Source organism: Paramisgurnus dabryanus, chromosome 7 (assembly GCF_030506205.2).
Source record: "Paramisgurnus dabryanus chromosome 7, PD_genome_1.1, whole genome shotgun sequence".
Classification (NCBI taxonomy): domain Eukaryota; kingdom Metazoa; phylum Chordata; class Actinopteri; order Cypriniformes; family Cobitidae; genus Paramisgurnus; species Paramisgurnus dabryanus.
This window is the reverse complement of record NC_133343.1, coordinates 35,104,058-35,127,678: the sequence shown is the minus strand read 5'-3', so window position 1 is coordinate 35,127,678 and position 23,621 is coordinate 35,104,058. Positions and strand designations below refer to the sequence as shown.

The following is a 23,621-nucleotide window of genomic DNA, read 5'->3' as shown; positions in this document are numbered from 1 at the left end:
GACTATAACATTGTGCACTGACGACAGGACCCATTTATCGTTAACATTGCTGATTTTTAAAAACTGCTAACATAAAAGATCATCAGATAACTTTACTATTAATAAAATGTGTCACATTGATTCTTAAACATAATACGCAAAATTCATGGTAAAGTTTTGTAATAATTTTATTTTCATCAACAGTAGTAAAACTAACAGCAAAATAAACTAAATAAATTACTTAACCTAATAAATACAGTATGGTAAACAAAGACAACAAGGTGTTAACATTGTCTTACACTACAGTATTGACTATAATAGTGCATCAGGGGTAGAGTGAAATATACTACATAAAAAAAACAGAAAACAGATATAGAAACCTGTATACATGTACTACTACAAACCATACTATTAAACTATGCATAAAATAACCAAATCTATCATACATTCAATATTCACTATTTACATATACAGCTGTAATTCAAACTCCATACATTAAAAGTATGTGCGTGTATCCGTTTCATTCAGTGTTAACAGCAACACACACACACACAATAATTGATTTCAGTAAGAACTATTGGATTTACTCAGTTTGAGCATTCAGTTTATACGTGAACATGCATACGAGCCGGAAAACATCCTGTGTGGACTTTTAATGTATAAAAACTTTACAAATACACAGAGATATACTCCCATAAGGAATGATGTCTGAAAAATATTAATTTACACCACAAGCACACAAAACTCAATCATCGGCATTCATTTGATGCATCTTGATCAATATATGAGGGTGAATTTATAGGGCTGACCATCAATTGCATTTCCTCTCTTAAAAAATGAAATAAGTTAAGCAAATTATGGAGTGCTTCATACCAGGGAAGTTTACAAGCAGAATACAAATAGAAAAATGTCATCCAAATATGTTATGCCTAAAAGACATTTGAAATTTTGCGAGACTACCCTCATAATTCTACAAGATAGAAACATGGCAAGGCACAAGCTTAAGTTTAACAGCAGATTTCTTTTGTCTCTTTTCAAACCATTCTTATAGCATGCAGCAACATATGAAGGCTGTACATTACACTATTATCCCATGGGAGTCAGTGCATTTTGGTCTCTCTTTAAGAAAGTGTTTTTTTTTAACTGGACAACTGTTCAGTGAGTCTATATATCAGTCGACTGTGCAAAAAGCATTCGTTCAAACTTATGACCTGGCTTAGTTCAAAGCTAGCAAAGGCAAGCTAAGTAAAGCTGTCTGAATGGATATGTGACATCATGAATGTGACCTAAGGAAAATAAAGGAGTACTTATTGCTGTTTTATTGACATTCAGTTGATAAAGTACTGATGCTAATACTTTCTGAGAAAAGATGAAGAGTAACTTATAAATACTTCATATATTGTGACCCTGAACCACAAAACCAGTCATACGGGTATAAATGTAGCAATAGCCAACAATACATTTTTTTTTTATTCCAAAATTCTTTGGGATGTTAAATAAAGATCATGTTTGATTAATATATTTAGTAAAATTCCTACCATAAATATATCTAAAATCTACTTATCATTAGTAAAATGTTTGCTAAGGACTTCATTTGGACAACTTTAAAGGCGATTTTCTCAATATGTTAATTTTTTGCACCCTCAGATTACAAAAATATTGTCCAATCCTAACAAACCATACATCAATGGAAAGCTTATTTATTCATTATAAATCTCAATTTAAAAAAACATTACCCATATGACTGTTTTGTGGTCCAGGGTAACATATAAGTATCACTCCATCATGTGTTACAAAGTGACTGATCTTTGGTAAAATGATTAGTTCACCCAAACCTTTACATTTTTGTCATTTTTCTCCACAGAAAAATGTAAAGTTTAATGACAGATAAAAAATTTTGAGTGACCTGTTTCTTAAAAAGGCATCAGTGATGTTTAGCTATGTTACTTAATTTGACTTAACAAATAGATAATAGATTTGTTAGGAAATGTATTTATCACCTCAAAGTATAATTCAAAGCTTGCACTCCAGGAAAAAGCAACTAAACTTGTGAAAAAAATATATATAAATACATTTAAAAGATATGATAAAAATGATATCTTAAAAACAAGATTAACCTACAATGTGTTAAAATCAGTCTTTAAAAAAACTATCCATGCATACTGGTGACATCATAGATACACATATTCATGCATTTGTCCCGATTTATCAAAGCAACTGCACTTGTGTGAAGACTGACGACAGTGGGGATTACAGTTATCTGGAATACAGTAATAAAGTATTGAACAACAAGAGTTCATCCAGCATTGACCTTGAGAGATAAAACCAATTTTAACCTCAAAATGCTAGTTCGGGAAAGACCATGTTTGTTGACTGTAAAATCTTCCACACCCCAGTAGAAAAGTAACAGTAAAAACGAATAAGAAGTAGCCAAGAGATGTAAGAAGTCTTACAATAAACATCTTTGTTTTTATATAAAATGATTATGAAACTCTTACTCCCTGCCTTGTGTTCAGTGGGAACAAGGAGAGTGGGCGGGGAGGAAGGAAATGTTTGATTGACAGCCCCTCTCCTCAGTAGTCGCGTGCAGAATAGATGAGGGGAGGCAGGGTCAAGGGTGGGGCTTAAAGCTGAGAGTCCGCCCCTAGGCTGTTAAGCTCTTCGGGCGAGTGCTTCTCTGCACCTGCTGCTGTCTGACGAAAGCCGGAGGAGATTTCGTCGAACGTCCGACCCTTGGTCTCTGGGACTTTGAAGTAGGTAAAGACGAAGAAGCCGAGTAACAGCAACGTGAAGATGACAAACACGTACGGCCCACACAGCTCCTAATAAAGCAAAAGTTACAAATGTTACACCAATGCAAAAGCATTGCGCAGACAACATCATTCACTACGATTTCGCTACATGAATGCGGTCTCTTACCTCCACATACTGGAAGCAAAAGCCCACGATAAAGTTCGCCGTCCAGTTGGAGAATCCGGCAACGGCCATGGCAGAGGGTCTCGGACCTTGACTGAACAATTCGGCCACGATGAACCATGGGATGGGGCCCGGGCCGATCTCAAAGAAAGCAACGAATCCAAAGATGGCCACTATGCTCACGTAAGACATCCACTTGACTTGATCCTGTGAAAGTGATTTGGGCCGTCAGATAAACTGCATTTTATATCAACTACCTAAGATAAATATAACATTCATGTATATGCATACCAGAAGGGCAAGAGCGATGGTCATCAATATAGCAGATCCAGCCATTCCCAACAATCCCAAGAGCTGCAGAGACCTGCGGCCTGCTCTCTCCACCACAAACAGCTGCGTAAGAGATTATTGATTAACATCTAAGCAACCTCTTAGAAATCATTTAAGTGTATAAACGCTTATATGTTTACTATACTTACTGAAACTACAGTAAAAGCAGTGTTGACGACTCCAGTACCAATAGTGGCGTAAACAGGCTGCTCCACATTTGCTTTCTCAAAAATCCTTGTAGAGAAGTAAAACACCTGCACAGCATTAACACAAACTAAAGGTTAGACATCCGAGAAGTAAAAGACCTTTTGACCTCACTGCTGTCTAGAAGATACATCGTGACATTAAAGAGAAATGTGAAAGCACTCACAGCGTTGATTCCAGACAGCTGCTGGGATAGATGGAGCACGATGGCGACCAGGATAGGCTGCCGGTACAACGGAGAGCGGAAGAGCTCGGGTATGGTCACCTTCTTCTCCCTCATCATCTGTCTGCTCTCCTCCTTCATCTCCTGCATGTCTGCGCTCACGTCCGTCGTCCCGCGAAGCTTTTTCAGCACTAAAAACATGCGAGACGGTCATTTTGAGGTCTTTGTTGCTGGTATGGTTTGTCATCGTGGGTCTGCGCTTACCTGCTTTGGCTTTATTTTCCTCGTTGCGGATAATAAGTAGAAATCGAGGGCTCTCTGGGCAGAAGGGCAGTAAGATGCACTGTAGCAGGGCTGGGACGAAGGTGAAACCCAGAAGAAACGGCCACAGGTCGGCGTTACCCATAAGAGACTCCAAACCGAAGATCTACAGCGCACAAACAGAACAAACTTGAATACGAACCTCAAATAAAACAGTATTGAATACAGTACAAGCTCATGAAAGTGTACCTGTGTCATGAGGATGCCGACGACGACGCCCAGCTGATGAAGAGTGCCCAGGGCGCCTCTGAGAGCTGTGGGTGACACCTCACCAATGTACATGGGCACGAAACCAGTGGACAGACCCGAGTAAAGGCCCACTACGAACCGTCCAATAATGAGCATTTCCCAAGATGCGGCAATCTTGGAGAAGCCCATCAAAGCTGCGGCAATAAAAGCTAAGACGTTAGCCATGAGCATGGAGTTTCGCCTAAAGAAGACGGAAAGAGGAAATGAGATAAATCCAGGAGCAGATATGAGGCATTGAATAGACAGCCTGTTATTTGGATAAAAAATTTAATAAATAATTTTCAAACACTGGTGATGGTCACGTTATCTGGATTTTACCTTCCAAAGCGGTTCACAAACAACCCAACGGAGAAGGATCCAACAATGCCGCCGATAGAAAAGATGGCTACAGACAAGGACCACAGAGTGGTCAGGGTCGTTTTAGCAATGGGCTCTTTATATCGATCATACCATGTTTCGTTGTAGAACATCTCAATGATCTAAAACAAACACATATAGTCATTGATTAATACACAAATGTCTCAATTAGAGGTGAACCGATATATCGGCCAATAATCGGTATCTGCCGCTATAAGCTATAACAGCCGATAGTCATGGCCTATATATCCTGTCAATCAAAAGAGAACAAGAAAATGCAATGAATGTGAGCTCTGTGTATAGAAAATGTAAAGAAACATCACTAGTTTAATATAAATGGTCATAATTAGGGATCGACCGATATGGATTTGTTTAGTGTCGATTTTTTTGTTTCATTTTTCTTGAGCCGATATTTGCCGCTGATACTGCTTTTGCTCACTCAATTTACATCATAAAAATGCAATGATGCCAAATGTTACAAGTCTCAATTTAAAAAATTACATTTATTGAACTTATAAAAACTATATTTAACAAATAGTAAAAACAGGTGAGGGTGCTATGGAACCATGAACTGCACTCTCCACAATGATGAGGAACTAATACCAAAGGATAGTAATTTCTAGCACTTTACTACTACATATATATATATATATATATAGAGAGAGAGAGAGAGAGAGAGAGAGAGAGAGAGAGAGAGAGAGAAGAAATAAAAACTCGCTTTGTGCAGCCATTATCAGCTGTTAGGCCGAGCTTTCGATGTTGTCATGGAAAGGTTGGTTGTTTTTAGTCACATGACCTGCAATGACCTTCCAGCACTCTGTCTGTAAATAATGGCGGGAAAAATTGGCGAGCACAGCAGCCACATATCGGCCGATGCCGATACACATAAAACTCGCAAATATCGGCCCGATATATAGGCCGGCCGATATATTGGTCTATCACTAGTGATAATATGAATTAATAACATTTATGAATGAACTCAATTTCATCTTCAGAATTTAGTTAATGCAAGTTAATATAACCACATTTGATTGGACAGGAAATTTGATCAGAAGCTGAAGTGCAGCATGCAGGGTGATGTCATAAAAATTCTAGACTTTATTAGCTTATGTGCCAGCCTAGGTTTTGAATGCTTATATCTTCTTTATGAATATGTTGTCAGTGTTTTGGACCAGAAAAGTTTATATTTATTCTTAAGCCTAATGAAAAAAGTAAAATTTTAATTTGATGGGGGCTTTAAGTGTATGATAGTCTATTATAATTTGTTATCACTCATCAGGTAAAAATTTGCATCATAAACAGTAGCTGTAAACATTAGTAACCCTGCCTGTCAAAACCTAGCTGAAGTCATTGTTTGCGATTTAAATAAAATCATTTTACATAATGTAAAGTACATTCTGTGAATTTATAACCTTGATAGCTTTAATATTAACTAAGTAAAATCATGTCAAAGTTTGAAATCAGTGTGAAATCAATGGGTTTAAATCAAACTTGAGATTCAGACAGGGTCACATTTAAGATTTTCTTATTCTACTTTTTCTATGTATCTGCTCTTCAGACTTTATAATATAGTCATCTATACTGTAATAAGCTATTTTGTCCAGTAGGTGGCTCGCTGAACTGTGCCGTATTAGGTTTCGTAATGAAACCGAGACACACAAAAGGGAGTCAAGTTTCTACATCATCTCTGTGCTACGTGACAAGCTTGTGTTTATAAACACACGCTGTCCGTAACCCGAATAAAGAACTTGTCACTGTAAGAGGATTAAACGCTCTCTCCCCGTCACCTGCCAGCTAAATTTGAGAAAAAAATTCTGTACGATCCATTGGCGTCACAACTAAGGTCACCAAGCAGGTCTCTGTGACCACTTCCTTGTCTCTCACTGTCAGCTGTCTGACACGCTCGGTATGCAGAAAGCCTTTCAGAGAATCGGCATCACCTAAATATCACGCAAAGTTCAAGTCATGTGCCTGAGGTCTCAATCCCTTCGTATACAACCACTTACATAACACTATGGTGCCTGTTTGTTTTACACGAGCTTTACCAGGGTGAGAAACTAAAAGTAATTTGTTTTGGTCAGGTGCCTGTTGTGTGGCCAAAATGTATTCTTATGCCAAAGATAAAGTACTCTGAAATGAAATAGTCATTTAAAGACACTAGTCTTTAGTTGACAGGTACTGGAGGATCTTATCGCAGTAATTATTTAAAGAGCAGGTCTACGTCAAACAAACACACAGACACACCCATATCGCGACACTCCTTCACTTGATAAAACTATTGATAGTACTAGCAATGCAAACAGGTAGCCTACAAAACATTTGTTAATATCATACTGCGGGCCTACGGATGAATCAATTCAACTTGGTTTATAATGGATATAAAAATGCCCAACGGTTAGTATTACTGCAATATATATTTTGTTTTACAGTGCCAGTCACGTCATGGCTCGAAAACTCTTGATCCAGCATCAACCAATTTAAGCAATAACGTGAGACAAGTGGGTGATTCTCACGAAATTAGACTTATGAGGTGGCAAATAAGAGTATCATAAGAAGCATACAGTTACAAACATCTCTTCACGTACTATTTTGCACATGATTTCAAATGACATCATACAAACCAATTTTGTTATTTTTTCCGCATTTAAGGGGAAAATTTTCATTACCGCAACGTGTCCATGACTGAATTTGGGTTCTTTGACATGGAAATATTTATAGTAAAAAAATAAAAATAAAAAGCTTCAGTGCATGTTATACTATAAACATTTACAGTAAAGAAACGTGGTATTTGGTGATCATTGGTAAATGTTAAGACAACAACAATAAGGAATATAAATGTGTCCAAGACCAATTTTCTCATCCTCCGCAACAATTTTCAATCATTGTTTAAGCCCTCAAAGAACTAACATTTTAAAAAAAAATTGTTGGAAGAGACATAATTGACTGTTAAACACAAGATGGCTACCAGGTAAGCAGTTCTTATTTTTTTCTCCAGATAAAAGTTTAAATATTGTTTGTCATAGTACCTAGACAACTTTTTAGTTCTCATTACCGAAACATGAGTTTGTAAATGCATATATTTAATGTAATATCATATTGCGGTAATGATAATTTTTGGGGAATTATAATCTAAAAAATGTAAATAATTCTATAGGAAATATTTTTTAACCTTCATCGTATATGTGTAAAAAAATTAGCTTTAAGGTTTTTTTTTATTCTGATGCTGGACACCTTCTTAATCTGGATTTCGTGAGAATCACCCAAATACATTCATTCACGTCTGCTCCCATGTGTTTGTGATGACAGCGCTTCACTGACTAAAATAGTTTTTCACATTTATGGAAATCTAGTTGTACTGACACATGTTTACTTCATGAATTATGTAATCTGATGAGTTTAAAGCTCCTTTCTACTCTGTTTGTTTGATTGCAGGTCATGCACATCATGCCACCTACTCCTGGGTCTTAAAGTACACTCGATTTCTCACAACATACGCCGGCAGATGACTTGCTGATTTGTCCGGTGTTTATGTGTTTTTTTTTTCTGAACTAGATGAACATTTATCTCACGACCCCAAATGTGCCATGATTAAAGTTAATGTTATTTATGTGATGTTTATGCAAAAAAAACTGCAGTTACATGTAAAATCATTTTAAATTTGGTTTGCATCAGTACTTTTTTTTAGATTTCTAGACATTGTTCACAAAGCCATGATAATATTGATAATCGCGGTGATTTTGGTCACTATAATTTATACTGTTTTATCTCTTCAAAGTAGTCACCCTTCACCTAGATTTTGCAGAATCATACTTCTGGCATCGTATCAAGCCTAAGAAATTCTTGAGACCTCACACTGATATGTTTTATAAACAATATTGAATAAGTTTCCATCTATACACACCGCTTTTTCGCTGCGTTTGCTTCATTATTTGGTTTAAGTCCTCCATTGAAAAGCCTTTTTGTTTGGTTTATGTTTGTCTTATTTGAAACATTAAGACAAATCAAAAGGTTTTTAAAGATATTAAAAACATTTTAAGAAAGTTTTGAACAGTCGTGTTTGTCTTTATGGTTTGTATTAGTGACTCAGATTGCCATGGGCTCTAAGGACAGGAAAAAAAACACGGTACGAGTTAGAGTTTCAAATCAATACACTCAATCCAGTGTCTAAGTGCCAGAAAAGCTTCATTCACATAAGCAAAACCTGGCCCCTAATCCAACATGTACATCTGAACAAGCTGTGCTATGTGTAAACTGACCTACACCAGGATTTACCTGAACAGTAAATGTTTAATGCAATACAAAATCTAGGCTGGTTGGTTGTCTGGTTTATTATTAATTATCCGATGTTTCTGTCCAAATTGAATTAGAATATGTAGATAAAGGGTAAAATCTCCATGTGGAGCAGTGTAGGTTACCTCCTCTCAGTTACCTTTCTGAAACTAAACATACAGCATGTTATCTTTGTGTATGTGTGTGGCCATTAACAGTCAGGGCTTTGGACAGCTGCAGCTGTCATTATTTTGAATGGGTGGCTGATAACGTCAAAGGTTTGAGGGCGATTGGTACATGAAGTTGTAAAGATGGTGTAATCTAATGCTGTATATATCATTCATGTATGAATTGCGAAATGCACTGGTTGGATTTCAAGCAAAGTCAAATGTAATCTGGTGGAGGGTTACGAATGTGTGTACTCACCTTTTGCGGGGCATTGATGACACCTGAGTTGTAGCCAAACTGAAGTGATCCGATCACAGCTGTCCCAACAGTCAGCATAAGAGGAAAGGTCAGCTTCTGTTGAGGGAAAAATATCAAAATTTAGCCGTCAATTTTTAGCAACACAATGGTATGAAAGTCTTTTACTGTTTCTTGTACTGCATAAGCAAAAACATGACATGTCAGCTTCTGGCTCAAATTATGATTTTTACATTTAAACATTGGCTCGAAAGGTGGCTGTGACTTTTGGATACAACCCATAATTGGGCACCCAATAAACGGAAAACGTAAAAAACATTTATTTTGTCAAGTATTTCAAGCAACTATACTAATAATAAACAGCTGCCTTTTCAAAGAGCGTTAAATATAAAGTATTTAGCTTTCCATTGTTTCCATATCCAGCTTCACCCCCCTTCCTTTCGGGATGTTATGGATTAGCTTTGGGCAAGCATTTCCTTCTGTTGCAATACAATAGAAAATATCAACCCTGTGGTGTTTGGGCTGATGAGATTCATACCTCACAAGGGCTGTTTACACCTGGTATTAAGATGCGTTTTGGCTGATTGGATCACATGTGGACAACCCTAAATACAGATGTAAATGTTTTGAGCTCATCCACTTTCGACTACATTCAGAGGTAGTGAAAAAAGCATTTGCATGGAGGCTCACATGTGATCAGATGTGTTCGAGCAGCCACAAAAGGCAACATACCCTCCAGCTATTGATGTAACGTGCGCGATGTCCCAAACTAAATTCTAGAGCGAACCCTCAGTGTTCGGCACGTTCCTTAGGCTATCGTTGATCAAACGAAAGCCACTGCTGTCGGGTCTATCATTTTTGCGACTGTGTGAAAGTTGAGCAAATTTATTTTATTAATTTCTTAAATGGACTGTTTCATCGTACGCACGTGCGGTGACGCGATACATGTCTGGTCCGAACTTTACTTCCGGTTTTAGTTTATTTTAAAGGTCTGACTAGTTGCTAAACTGAACTCTTGAACAAATACCTCGTCGAAAATAACAAATGTTTTGGTTTTCTAGGTAATCTACGTGTTCTTTATTTTGCTTGTTATATAAAAAAAGTACTTTGTTGTTATTTATTCTTAGCGGAGTTTACCGGAAGTTACGTGTTGACCACGAAAGCCGCTTGTTTATGTTGTTACTAGGGATGCTCCGATAGGATTTTTTTGGCCGATACCGATTCCGATTTAAACAGACAACTTCTGGCCGATACCGATGCCGATATTAAACACCTGTATACAATACTATACAGTTGGTCTATTAGCTAGTTTATTTCTGCATCAAATAATTTTTACTGAACATGGATTTCGTTTAATTAACATTCAACTGACCAACATAATAAGAGAGGCACAAATTAAGCTAAAACAAATATAATAAGACAGCATGACAACCTTCAAAGGCGGTTTTTGATTTCAGCATTTATTTTATTAACAACATTAACTCATTTTTTACATATAATGGATTTTTTTATGCAGTTAATTAATAAACAATCTGTATCGGCCTTTCTCGTGCTATTGCCGATATGCAGATGGTTTCAAATTAGGGGTGTGCCGGTTTCAGAATTGGTGATGACGGTTATGGCATGAGTCAAATGTGACGGTTCGTAACATAACCGTCGGTGGGGGGCGTTTTGCTCGTTTAAATGCTTGTGGATTGACGGGAAAGTGTCATTTTACCATAAAATCATGAATGTTATGCCAGCCAAGTGTGTTTCAAACAGTAATAATGTTGAACAATTTAACAGAAAGCAATGAAATATTTAAAAAACACACTATTGCCAGAAGACTGCGCTGTCACTCTCTGCCCAGCATAAATTAATCCTCTATCTATCATCTATCTTAATAATCTTTAGAGAAACACATTTGTGCCATGGGCTTTTTATGTCTGTAATTGTGTCTATATATCTGTCATTACACGGACCAAAACCAGAGGTTTTGCTCATAAATGCAGGTAAAAGAAAGTAATGTGAACTTCAGATTGTTATTAAACTGCACACTATGCGCTGCAAACGCAACCGGTGTAAAAGCACAATGGCCACGCGCAGCAAACGCTCTCCGCAGACGCGCTGCACAGTGCTCACCCGGCGTTTGAATAAACTAGACACTGATTAGCTACTTGCTCTACGTTTCTTTAAAATTAACAGCAAGCAGTGAATGTGCATTCAGCAGAGTTAGTAGGTTAGCATGGGAGGATTTGAACTTGAAAAGCGGAGTGTACTGACGGAAGAGATGATTTGAAAGGTGAGACTTTGTTTGTTTAATATGTTTAATCTCAAAAGTAACCGAAAAGTAACCTGGTTTGTCCTGTATGTCAGCGCGTTGTATTTTCACTGCGTGAGAACATGAGGGGGCGTGTAACACAGACTGTTAACAATTGTTTTTAATTAGTATTTTAAAATTCTTTATGATAATTTTTTTTTTAAATATTTTAATAACACGGTTTTGGCGGGTTATAGAGTTCTAATGACGGTGTTCAACTATAACCGTCGGTCTCACGGTTATATAATGACCGTCACACCCCTATTTCAAATTCATAAAAAATCGGCCGATAAATATCGGCGGCCAATACATCGGTGCATCACTAGTTGTTACTGCTAAAACCATCTATAGTTGAGAAAGTCCTTACATTATATACATGTACAAAACATTGTGCAGCATGTTTACTAACAACACAAGCAGCGGTACTCTGACATAATTAATGTGCGTCAACTTAAACTCGTAATTTCTCCTGCCCCTTGAAGTATTTTATGGCAGAAGCGGTCGAACGTGAATAAAAAAAAGATTAAAACACTGTGTCTGAATGAACACGTGTCTCTCTCGTCCACTTGTGATCCGATCGACCTATTATGCATCTTTACACCAGCTGTAAACAGAGTCATGGGGAAGTTCATGATTAATCATTTTCCTCATACCATTTAAAGAGGAACTAAAAGCTCATTTTGTTAAATTATTGAGTGCTTTTGCAATAATGAGACACAGTCGCAGTGATTTGAATGAGACGCTAAAGTTGTCTGGGAAATACAGTAACTGAACTTTTACTTATAAAAGACTGTTATGCAAGTCTTTGGAGGACTTTTTGGTCTCGAATTTCGGGTTAATCAAATTGACCCTCAAAAGAAAAGGGCTTGCGCAATACCCCGTCAGCAGCATTTAGCTTCTGTTATCTCAGAATTGAATTAATCCAACAAAGAAAATGACTTTTCGTCCACACCAACAAGCCAGAGACTTTATAAAAGTGTTGGCCAAAGTCATTCTGAACAAAAAATAGCGCATAGTTTGGCATTTGGCAGACACTTTTATCCAAAGCGAATTACAGTGTATTACATGCGTGTTCCCTGGGTTCAAACCCATGACCTTTTGCGCTGCTAATGCAATGCTCTACCACTTCATTATACAGGAGCTGTCCATGTGAATCTTTGACAGCTGTAGAAGTATATGAAAAAACAAATCCTGGTTGCTTGATGTCACATGCTTGTAAAAACGTGTACAGAAAGCCTGTAGCACTCCTTAGGTAAAGTTTACTTCACTTTACCCTACTTCACTAACTTAAAGGTGCAGCCTATCATTTCGTCTAGGCTATTAAGGGCTTAAGAAACTACAAAACATTAGCATTTTTTAAGATGTCATGATGCTTGGACATGCCAACATGGCTAGGGCATTGCTATGTGATCGGCAAGATGTTCTGAGCACTATCTGTAGTGTACTTTGCTAAAGGTATTCTAGGTGGTTGCGTGATGATGTTAAAGAGATAGCTCACCCAAAAATGAAAATTCTGTCATCATTTACCCTCATGTTGTTACAAACCAAACACAAAGGAAGATATTTTGAGGAATGTTTGTAACCAAACCGATAAGATGCCTCATTGACATCCACAGTAGGAAAAAAGATTACTATGGAAGGCAATGGGGCTTCTGATTAGAGTAACTCAAAATTTCCATTTTTGGATGAACTACCCCTTTAAACCAGCGCTAAAGGTTACTGTCGACAGCATGTTTTTTTTAGATGTTAACATGTCTGAACATTTTTAAGCACTTACATTCTTTCACTAAAAACAAATGGCTTGGGAAGAACAAGACTCCAGTTTTGGAGTCATCCTCGAATGTGTTCGCCCAACGTGTACACACTTGTACACACTTCGGCTTGTAAGAGCTAAAAAGGGGCCAGAGATGGACACACCTTTGCTCATTCCTACTGTATAGAAGAAAAATGTAGTTTATTGAGTTTATGGCTAGGCTGTCAAACCAGCCCTTGAACAGGATGCCACATATACACACAAACAAAACCCTCGTGAGGTCTGTCTAACGGCGAGACTATTTAAGCATTTATTCAATATAGCTCAAAATGTAAAAAATGTTGTCAAAGTGGTAGCTCTTGCTTTATAATCTCACATATGAAAAGCCACAAACAATAGCCAAGTTAACTTCCCTAAGAAGTTAACTACATCCTTCCTGCTGGTAAAACATTATTTCTAATAGCAAACACAACTCAAGAGAGGGTTTGTATCTCTTTAAGAAGATGAAAGCTTGGAAAACTCTCTAAATATGGAAGTTTTTACTTGCGCCTTACCCTGTAAGGGGTAGGGCTATAATAAAACATTCCTTTGTTGGATCCCTGCATTTACGCTTACCAACTACAGTACATACTATAATACATACCTGTTCACAATGTCAAAACAACACACTATAAGTAAGTACATTAATGAATACCCTTCCCATAAAACAAAGTGTGTTTGTATTTAGGGACATGGACCGGTTTGACAACTGCACATGGTTTATAATAACATTACGCTAGCCTATGTTTATAGGAGGAAATTTCTAGCGTTGTCATGCTCCCTCTCTCTCTGAATACATGGCGGTCGGTAATAAACAGACACGCCCTTCTGCTGATATCACATGCAAACAGTTGACTTAGAGACACATGAACATTTGTACACACATGTCACGTTTTGTCGATACATGCTTGTTATTTCTTTAGGTATCATCGTGTATTGGATTACAGTTCAGGTTGGGCAAAACTAGTTTAGTATGATTAAGATCACAATGCATATTTACAGGTTCAAAGCATTTGTGTTTTCAAATGGACATCACCTCTGTCCATGCAACCAAACTAGCATGCAAATGACCTTCCCTATTCATGACAAAGCTCAGGTTGTTGTTCATTGTAGACTTACACAACAAATTTGATCCAATTTTCACACTGCAAAGGTTTCTAAAGCCAGGAATTTGGACACCAGCCAATGCCAAGTACTGTGTGTGTGTCTGAACTTTCTTATGTTAGGTGTTCATGGACAAAACACATCATAAAATAGGTGCAATAACACTTTTAACCTTTTTTATTATAACAACAACACTACTGTAAGTGCCCAAATTTCTGCCTTGTTAACTCCAATGGTGTGAAGATCCGTATCGGGTTAGATAAAAAAGTTAGATAAACAAAACAACTTCCGTAGTCCAGCTTTTATGTCTGTGTATAGTTATGGCCACAGCATTTACAAGGAAACAAAGGCTTGTTGACGTTTTTACTTAGAAGAATGACTATAAGAATAATAATCCTTTACGGCATCATTTTCCCAGAACTGCATAACTAGTTAGAAATTGAATATGACTAAATTGTTTTCTCGTGCCAATATAACAAACTAATACTGTTCAAAATGAAGACACTTATTTTATGGAAACTTTTGTATCCTTTCTGGTTTTCGGCCTCAACTGTGAAAAACTACACTTGTGCGAACGTGTACATGACCTCTTACACCCACACAAATTACCTTGACACCAGTTTGTTAAAAGTCTCTGCTAAAATTAATTCCAACATTACAAAGAAATTATGTTTTGCAGATGCCACTGTTTGTTTTTCATATGTTATTAAAATGTATAAATTTTATATAATGGCTTTGTTGTTTAAATACTTACTAAAATACACTCAAATAGAAGAGCTTACTCTGCAAACCCAGACAAAGATGTCTCTGTTTCTCTCAGACAAACTTTCTTTATCTCAAAGTGATGCCGCATTTGGCATGTTTCCCTTTCTCTGGAAGGATCTACATTATTCTAGCATCTACTTGAAGCTTTTAGTTGGATAAACTTTGAAAGTCACTAACTAATTTGTTGCTTATTTGATCTACGTTGTTTACTTTGAACTTATTACGCACAAGACGTTTCTATTTTTTAAGCATTCATTTTCCAGCTGTCGCTACAAAATGTTTTTACACGGCTATTACCTTGCAAACAATATTATGTAACTTACAGTAAATCATCAGCACAGAATATTTTCCCTCCCTGTGTAAAGTTTGGGATTAACAACATTTCAGTACAGATTCTACATCATTTATCAAGGAAATAATTTACTGTAATGACTCTTTATTTTCCATCTTCCATAATCCTGCTCTCCTTAGAGATCCCATATTAGTGCATATTAGACTAAATTACAGTAACATGCATAGTCAGATGCAGTCATGCAAGGGTAAAAATATAGACGGCCTGTCTTAAGAAATCCAAATTGAATCAAGTCTTATGACAGTTTTCATTAAAATCAGTTTTCATCAAATCTTTGAATTTGTAAGGCTTTGTAGTTTTATATGGTACAGGTCAACTGTGAACACCTTCAATTATTGTAGTTCACAGTCATCACTTTTCACACTTTCATAAAAAAGGTACAAAAGCTGTCACTGGGGTGTTATCTTTTTTTTAAAAACATCTTTGTACCTATAGAATGCATATTAGTACCTCAAAGGCCAAATGTATTAGGGATGCACCGATAGGATTTTTTTTGGGCCGATACCGATTTAAACAGACAACTTCTGTCCGATGCCGATACAGATATTAACACTTGTATACAATACTATACAGTTGGTCTATTAGCTAGTTTATTTCTGCATCAAATTATTTTTACTGAACATGGATTGGATCTAATTAACATTCAACTGACCAACATAATAAGAGAGGCACAAATTAAGCTAAAACAAATATAATAAGACAGCATGACAACCTTCAAAGGTGGTTTTTGCTATTCAGCATTTATTTTATTAACAACATTAACTCATTTTTTACATATAATGGATTTCTTTATGCAGTTAATTAATAAACAATCTGTATCGGCCTTTCTCGTGCTATTGCCGATATGCCGATGGTTTCAAATTCATCAAAAATCGGCCAAAAAATATCGGCGGCCGATACATCGGTGCATCACTAAAATGTATATATATATGTACTCAAATGGTACAAATTAGGACCTTTTAAAAAGATACCATCCCAGTGACAGCTTTTGTACCATTTCTTTTAAATGTGTTTTTAGTAGAAGATTTCAACTAACCTCAAGTTCGAAACGCAATGACAAACTACAGTAGCTGCCACATGGCAAACATGTTGTCGACAATGTATTGACGAAACACGCATTGTACCACAGTTTGTCCGTTTAGGGCTACTGTAGAAACATTAGGGCTGTGATGGTTGTCATAACCACCACACCACCGCGATGGTGCAGCACCACCGCGATGGTGCAGCACCATCGCGATGGTGAAGTGCGAACTGCTGTCACATGATGGCAACTTCCATGTATGAAGGCCCGCGGTGTATGTAGATAAAAACGGCTCATTCAAAGGTAATAAAAACAACACAGTTTATTATGTAAGGTCTTTATACACCACTGATAATATAATTAATTACATATAATTTATTAAACTAGGGCTGCAACGATTAATCGTGCAAATGTGCGCTGAATTACGGTGAAATCCCAGCACATCCCAAAGCCAGGGGGCGCTCTCATGCAGAAACTCCCTTTGTACTACAGAAGAAGTAGCATTACAAACGCTATTCCAAGAAATCTCTATAGGAATATTTATATCGCTGTTCTTCAAATTGTTTTTTCATGATAATAAAGAATATTTTGAATGAGTTTGTTTAATGAGTGTTGCTTTTTTAAATGCACGTTATAAACGACTCCGACTCATAATGATTTTTAGATTGATAAGGACTTCCCACTGACCAAATGCCGTAGTACACGCACAAGCTGTGCATGAAACACAGATTCGATTCAAAATGGACTCTGAATCGATTTCAGAGGCATTTTTAATTGTACACGCGATTAATCGTTGTAGACCTATATTTAGCAGCACCAAACCACACCAAAGTCCCATTAAAAATGGTGGTCTTGGGTACAAATCGTGTGAAGTACACTGCTATTAATAATGCAAAGGGACGTTTGTGTTACGTATATTATAATATAGCATTTCTGTCAAGAGATCCCACTTAAGGGGGTTCCACACACGAGCACTTTTGGTGCCAGAACTGATGTAAACACTGTTTTACGAACTCAATTGGGAACCCGCGAACTGCACCAAAGTCCTTTAAAAAATCGTGGTATGGGGTACAATTTGTGTGGATTGCGGTCTGGTTCGCTAATTATACGAATGAAATCGAACTAAATCGTGTAAGTAAACCACTATTAATGATGCACATGGGCGCGTTTTTGCTATAAGGAGTGACGCGTCGTACACATAATTTCTGCTTATTTTTTGCTTGCCTACGCAAATGACAATGGACGGCCCGTTTTCTTTGGTACAATTTAAGTACTTTTGTAGCAGATAGATGCAAGTAGGTTTCTGTTTTTATTCTTTGACAAAACCAAAGATTCAAATGAAGAACATAGCCGTTTATAGCCACTGCCTAGCAATATCAGTTCAAGGTTGCAGCTTGATGACGCCAAATAATATAATGCAAACAGAGACCAGCGGGGGGAAGGGAGAGCAATCAAACTCGGGTTCAGACCAGGCAAATTAACCAAGTATGAACGCACCCTAAGAGTGCACAATACTGAAGGTATTAGCAAAGACAATGTGGACGGACAAAGCTAAACAAAAGAGAAAAAAAACGAAACTGCCTTGATGCCCATCAAGAAACAGCTATTATTGGAAATATCCGAGCATGTTCTTCTGTGTGGCTGGATAATATATGTAAACCTCTTCCACACACACAAAAAAACATCATAAATCAGCTCAAACCAGAAGCAGGACTGGAACGAAAAGCCCAAGCACATGGGATGTGTTAATACCAATATTATGTATGCACATTTCTCTAGTATTAGTTGAGCACACGACCACAATTGTGCTGATTGAAAAGCATTGAAAATGCAAAACCCTGTGTGTGCTGGGAACAGGTCAAGAACATGACCTTTAGGGTTGAGGCTCAACGTTCCCTATCTAGAAGCCAGCTGAAGCTCTCCTCTCCCTAAGGAATGGTCCATCATTCCCAGCACGTCTACTGAAAACTAAAATAAATCCAGCAATATCACAACACACTGTAGAAAGACTAACACGTTTTTTTTTTACCTAGGGATCATTTAGACAAAGTTGAGAAAAACACATTGCAAAATGAATAAAAAAACCAATTTGTCTTAACCTATTCAGCTCTTTATTCATTCTATTGTCTAGCAGGACAGTGAAAAGCTTCAAGGTTCAGCAACTAACTCCATCTATCACATCAGTGGTTAGGTTAGCCATGTATAACAGTCTACTAGTCACGTATGAGTCTCAGAATTAGTCAGTGGCTTGGCCCACAGTTAACAAAGAGACACAGACCAATAAGATGCCACTTATATATAATTGATTCCACCAATTGAATGCAAGCAGTCACGTACATCACACCTCTGGCTCTAAACCTACTAATAAGATGCCTAATAAAATTAGTACTCAAACAAGGTATTTTTAACATTATGTACCTACTTACGGCAGAAATATACTGTTAGGAAAAAACATGTTCATATTTATAGATTCAAAGTGTTATACTTTGGTATTATTAACTAAATTAAACTGTAGTAAACTGAAGTAGGGCATACTTGTGGTAATAACTGTAGTATTAACTATAGTGAATTAATAAACTGTACTTAATATACTTTATATACTTTTAATGTAAGGTTTCAAAACCACTATTGTATCTTGAATTTATTAAAGTTTACTATAGTAAACATAAAAGCATACTACGGTCTTTTTATGTGAGAAAAAACAAAGAAAGAAAGGATGTAGGATGGATGACAGAAAGATGAAAGTGGGCACGTACACCACGACTCCGGCCGCGTCTCAATACCTACTCTCCACTAACACAGCATTCTAGTCATCCAACATTTTTTTACCAAAAAATGCTGTCTATATACGCAAATCACTAGTTTTGTAAGACATAACAGTATTTCTAATAAGATGTGACTTTTTCATTCAACACCGTTTTTGAGACAGTCAAAAAGTAAGCGTCCAGTATGATCAATAATGCTGTCTAGGTAGGTAGCTCCCTAGGTTTTTGAGACGCAGCCTCTCAGCTTTAAACAAACGAGTTCCCGGCATCGACTGAGGAAAACCACCAACACTGCAGGCAGTAGGAAACTTTAACACCCTCATGTCATGACTTTGGTCAGATTTAGTTGTTACTAAACTAGTTTGTCAACTTTCTGTCGCTTGAAATGCGGGCTCGTGAAGCTATGTTGCTAATCTTTCTGACTGACAGAGAAAACCATTTACCTAACGTTAGACACATAACTTACAAAGCCAACATACACACCAGTAAAAACAGTATATTTTCCAGTTCATTGTATAGTTAGGCTTTACTACTATTACTTTTTGGCTATTTTTGACTGAAAAAAATACTTTTTGAGTTAACGTACCTTTCCGTCCTCCATCGTGCTCTGTCAAAAATCTCGATGACGTATCGACGCACGTTAACTCTGCTCAACCTTCGCTTTTCCTACTTTATCTTCAGCGTGAAACTTACAAATAAAACTTACAATGACGAATAAATAAGTAAATAAATAAATAAATAATACAACTTCGTAACGTAACTTCAGGAGAAGACTATGAGCATTCTGTTTCTCTTTTCGAAATCGTCTATTTCTCGTTTAGTCTCGTTTTTTCTCTTTCTTGTCTCGTCTATGTCTATCGTCTGCTCGTGCCGGTAAAAGTGTGAGATGCTGTCGGGGGGTCGCCGGGTTAATATGTATGACGCAACAAGTCGGGGTAAAATGGGCCGGACTGAGACCTGCCCTGTGATTGGTTACATGATGTGACGACGTATATGAGATGCGTAAGAGCGTGCCATCGTGCAAACATACACATAGCGAGTAGTCAATATTTCTTTGATGAGAATAACCAAGTTTTGACTAAGCAGTGATGATTTATTATGAGTTGTTATTTCTTTAAAAGAGTTACTATTTTAGAAACTTATAATTATTTTAAAACTATTAATAGTAAGAGATTAATACAGGATTTGTTATGAAGACTCATTAGTTCATTGACAGTATTTCATCATCAAACTTTATTAGAGACTCAACTAAAATAGAAGACAATACAAACAATCTGATTAGAAATTTTTTATTAACCTACAGACTTTTTTATCAGTATGTGTGAGAAATGGATTCAAACCCACAACCTTTACGCAGCTAACACAATATTTCACCAATTAAACTACAGGAACACTTATTATTACGCAATTATAAAATCCCAGGCTTAGTATTGTGTGTTGTTTTAATAAAAAAAGTATTATTAAATACAGTGGTATAGCTGTAAAAATACAGTAGTATACTGTAGCAGTGCAAAAGGTCATGAGTTCAAACCCAGGAAACACATATAAAAAATCTACACCTTATAATGCAATCTAAGTCACTTTGGATAAAAGCATCTACCAAATGCATAAATAAGTATCAGTTTTTTGTGGCAAAATCATTAATGCAAACACGACACGTGCATATTCTGATAAAACAGAACATAGGTGTCCAAGAAACCTTGTGCTGGGGAGTTACTTAAAACAATTGGACTACACTGTCCATATGCCAAAACTGTTTAGGACCATAGATGGGAAATCCAAAATGTAGGCACATGATGCAACAATGTCAGGGTAAAGGGGCCGGACTGAGACCTTCCCTGTGATTGGCTGAGAAAGAGCGTAATGAATGCGCAACAGCGTGCAACCATACACATCATTAGTATTGAGTCAATTTTTCTTTGATAAGAATAACCAAGACAGGTTTTTTTGACTAAGCAGTGATGATTTATCATGAGTTTGTTGTTTGGGGAGTTATTATTACTATTTTGGAAAGTTATTATTATTTTAAAACTATTAATAGTAAGAGATTAATACGGGATGTGTTATAAAGACTCATTTGTTCATTTTATGAACACAGACAATATTTTTTTATCATAAAACTTTATTAGAGACGCAACTAAAATACAAGACAATGCAATAAATCTGATGTATTAATTAACATTTAGGAGACGATTTTATATTAAGTGACCTTACAGTGCATCAAAGTACATTTTTGTAAGCATACATACTTTTTTAGTATGTGTGAGGAATGGGATTCAACCCCACAACCTTTGCACAGGTAACACAATGTAGGGAAATTTATTATTATGCCATTGTCAAATCCCAGGCTTAGTATTGTGTGTTATTTATTCATTTAATACAGTGGTATCGACCCAAAAAATATAGTCGTATAGTAGCACAAAAGGTCATAAGTTCGAACCCAGGGAACTGTGTATGGGAAAACTGTACCTTGTAATGCACTGTACGTCGCTTTAAATAAAAGCATCTGCCAAATTCATAAATGATCAGGGTTTTTGTGGCAAAATTATTAATGCAATCATGACACATGCATATTCTGGTAAAACAGTCAACATAGGTTCAAGGACACTTTGTGCTGGGGGAGTTACCTCAAACTATTGTACTACACTGGCACTGCCAATGATGTGCCAAGACTGTTCAGGACAGTAGATTCCAGATCAACGATTAGGTGACTAGATTTGTGGGCACATTAAACCAGTTTTTAGAGAGAAACTCAAAGGGGCGATTGTGTGTCCCACTACAGACAATTCACAGTGCATCGTGGGAAAGGGCTGAGATGAGACGGGATAATACGTAACAACTGGAAAACAAAATAATCAACCTGCAAAGGCAGGAAACAACCAAACATTCAGACAAGAATTAAAAGTACACACAAAAAAAATTAGAATTTAGCAAACATAGAGTAAAAGGTACACACCTTTTGACTCATTGTTAAATTCTTTTGATTTTTCAAAAATAAACAAAAACAGACATTTCTAAAAAGGGATTCATTGTGACATTCAAATAAATAAATAAATAAAAAAGAAGCGTCACAGTTGCCGGATGTTCGTCGTCTCGAAACTTCAAAGAATATTGGAGTCAATGAAACACTCATTGTTATACACTGTAAACATTTTTTGCTGCCTTATATTACCAAACTGGCTGTACAAAACATGTCAACTATTCATATATGTAGGCCTATATGAGTTGCTGTAACATAGTGAATTACCCGTGTAGGAAAACAGTGACATAAAACAGTGACAAAACTGAAACAAATCTTCATCTTCTCTTTTTGCAAGAAACCCTTCAATCACATGCAACTTACGTCGTATGATGACGCCTGATAACAGAAATATCAGCAACATTTTTAGAAAAATAAACTACATCTTAGTCATATTTTGTTGTTCCTCAAATATTTGGATTTCCCTTGGGAGCCAACAGGCTGTGGTGTGTGGGCCTTATTCATAAAACCATCGTCAATCAGTCCAGGGCAGTTGCCGTTCTCCCTCTTGGCAGGGTCTGTGAGGTTTTGCACGTATGAGGTTAACAAATGTGAGCTTTTGTTTTGTTAATGTGCTTGCCAGCATCCACACTCATTCCATCGTCCATATCAACCAGACCAGCAACCACTTGTGTTATAGACTTCATGGGGAACTCTGGTTAAGAGTATGCTAACCTATTGGGTAAATAAAAGCACTCGTTTTTACATTGACCTTGACTATAAAAAACTATTTCTAACCGTAACACATCTGGATGTGAAAATTGAACATCTCTTTGCATCTGCATGATGGGTGAAGGAAGAAAAGTATGGATAAAAGTAAATTTACAGAAATTTTTAGCAACCTTATATAGTTTGGTTGGTTTACAAATCCCATAGTTGGTGACATCTAAAAGGAAATGTAATAATACAGTATTGTTGGTGGTTGCCAGAGCTTTTGAGATTTTTAATGAGATTTTTTAGTCTGTTGTTATGTGGTTGTTAGGAATGTTTGGGTGGTTGCTTACAACCCAGTGTTAGGTCAAAAAGGGACAAACCCAGTCCTTGGGTTATAACCTAGAAAATGTTAAAGAGCTCCTATTGTCCGATTCACATTTTTATATTTCATTTGGTGTGTACGTGTGTATTAGTACATGTTAATGAAATGCAAAAGGTACAAACCCCAAAGTAAACGATGATGCTAGTTATCGTCTCCTACGTTAATCTCTTTTCTTGGACTACAACAAACACATGGATTGTAGGCAATGGTTTACTTCATGGGATTGGTGATGTAGACATGACCGACATTATCATAAT

The 23,621-nt window shown here is 36.8% G+C and overlaps 1 protein-coding gene across 1 annotated transcript; it reads right to left on the bottom strand.

Annotated features, from left to right (window-relative positions):
• Positions 1 to 149: 149 nt before the first annotated feature.
• On the bottom strand, positions 150 to 20,198 carry slc2a1b (solute carrier family 2 member 1b). Its single transcript, XM_065279691.2, has 10 exons — positions 19,896 to 20,198; positions 9,215 to 9,310; positions 4,481 to 4,641; positions 4,103 to 4,343; positions 3,857 to 4,019; positions 3,596 to 3,783; positions 3,375 to 3,479; positions 3,187 to 3,288; positions 2,899 to 3,102; positions 150 to 2,801 (listed from the first exon to the last, which is right to left on the bottom strand). Exons 1-10 carry the CDS (start codon positions 19,908 to 19,910, stop codon positions 2,604 to 2,606), a joined length of 1,473 nt encoding a protein of 490 aa, XP_065135763.2. The 5' UTR covers positions 19,911 to 20,198; the 3' UTR covers positions 150 to 2,603.
• Between the last annotated feature and the right edge of the window lie 3,423 nt (positions 20,199 to 23,621).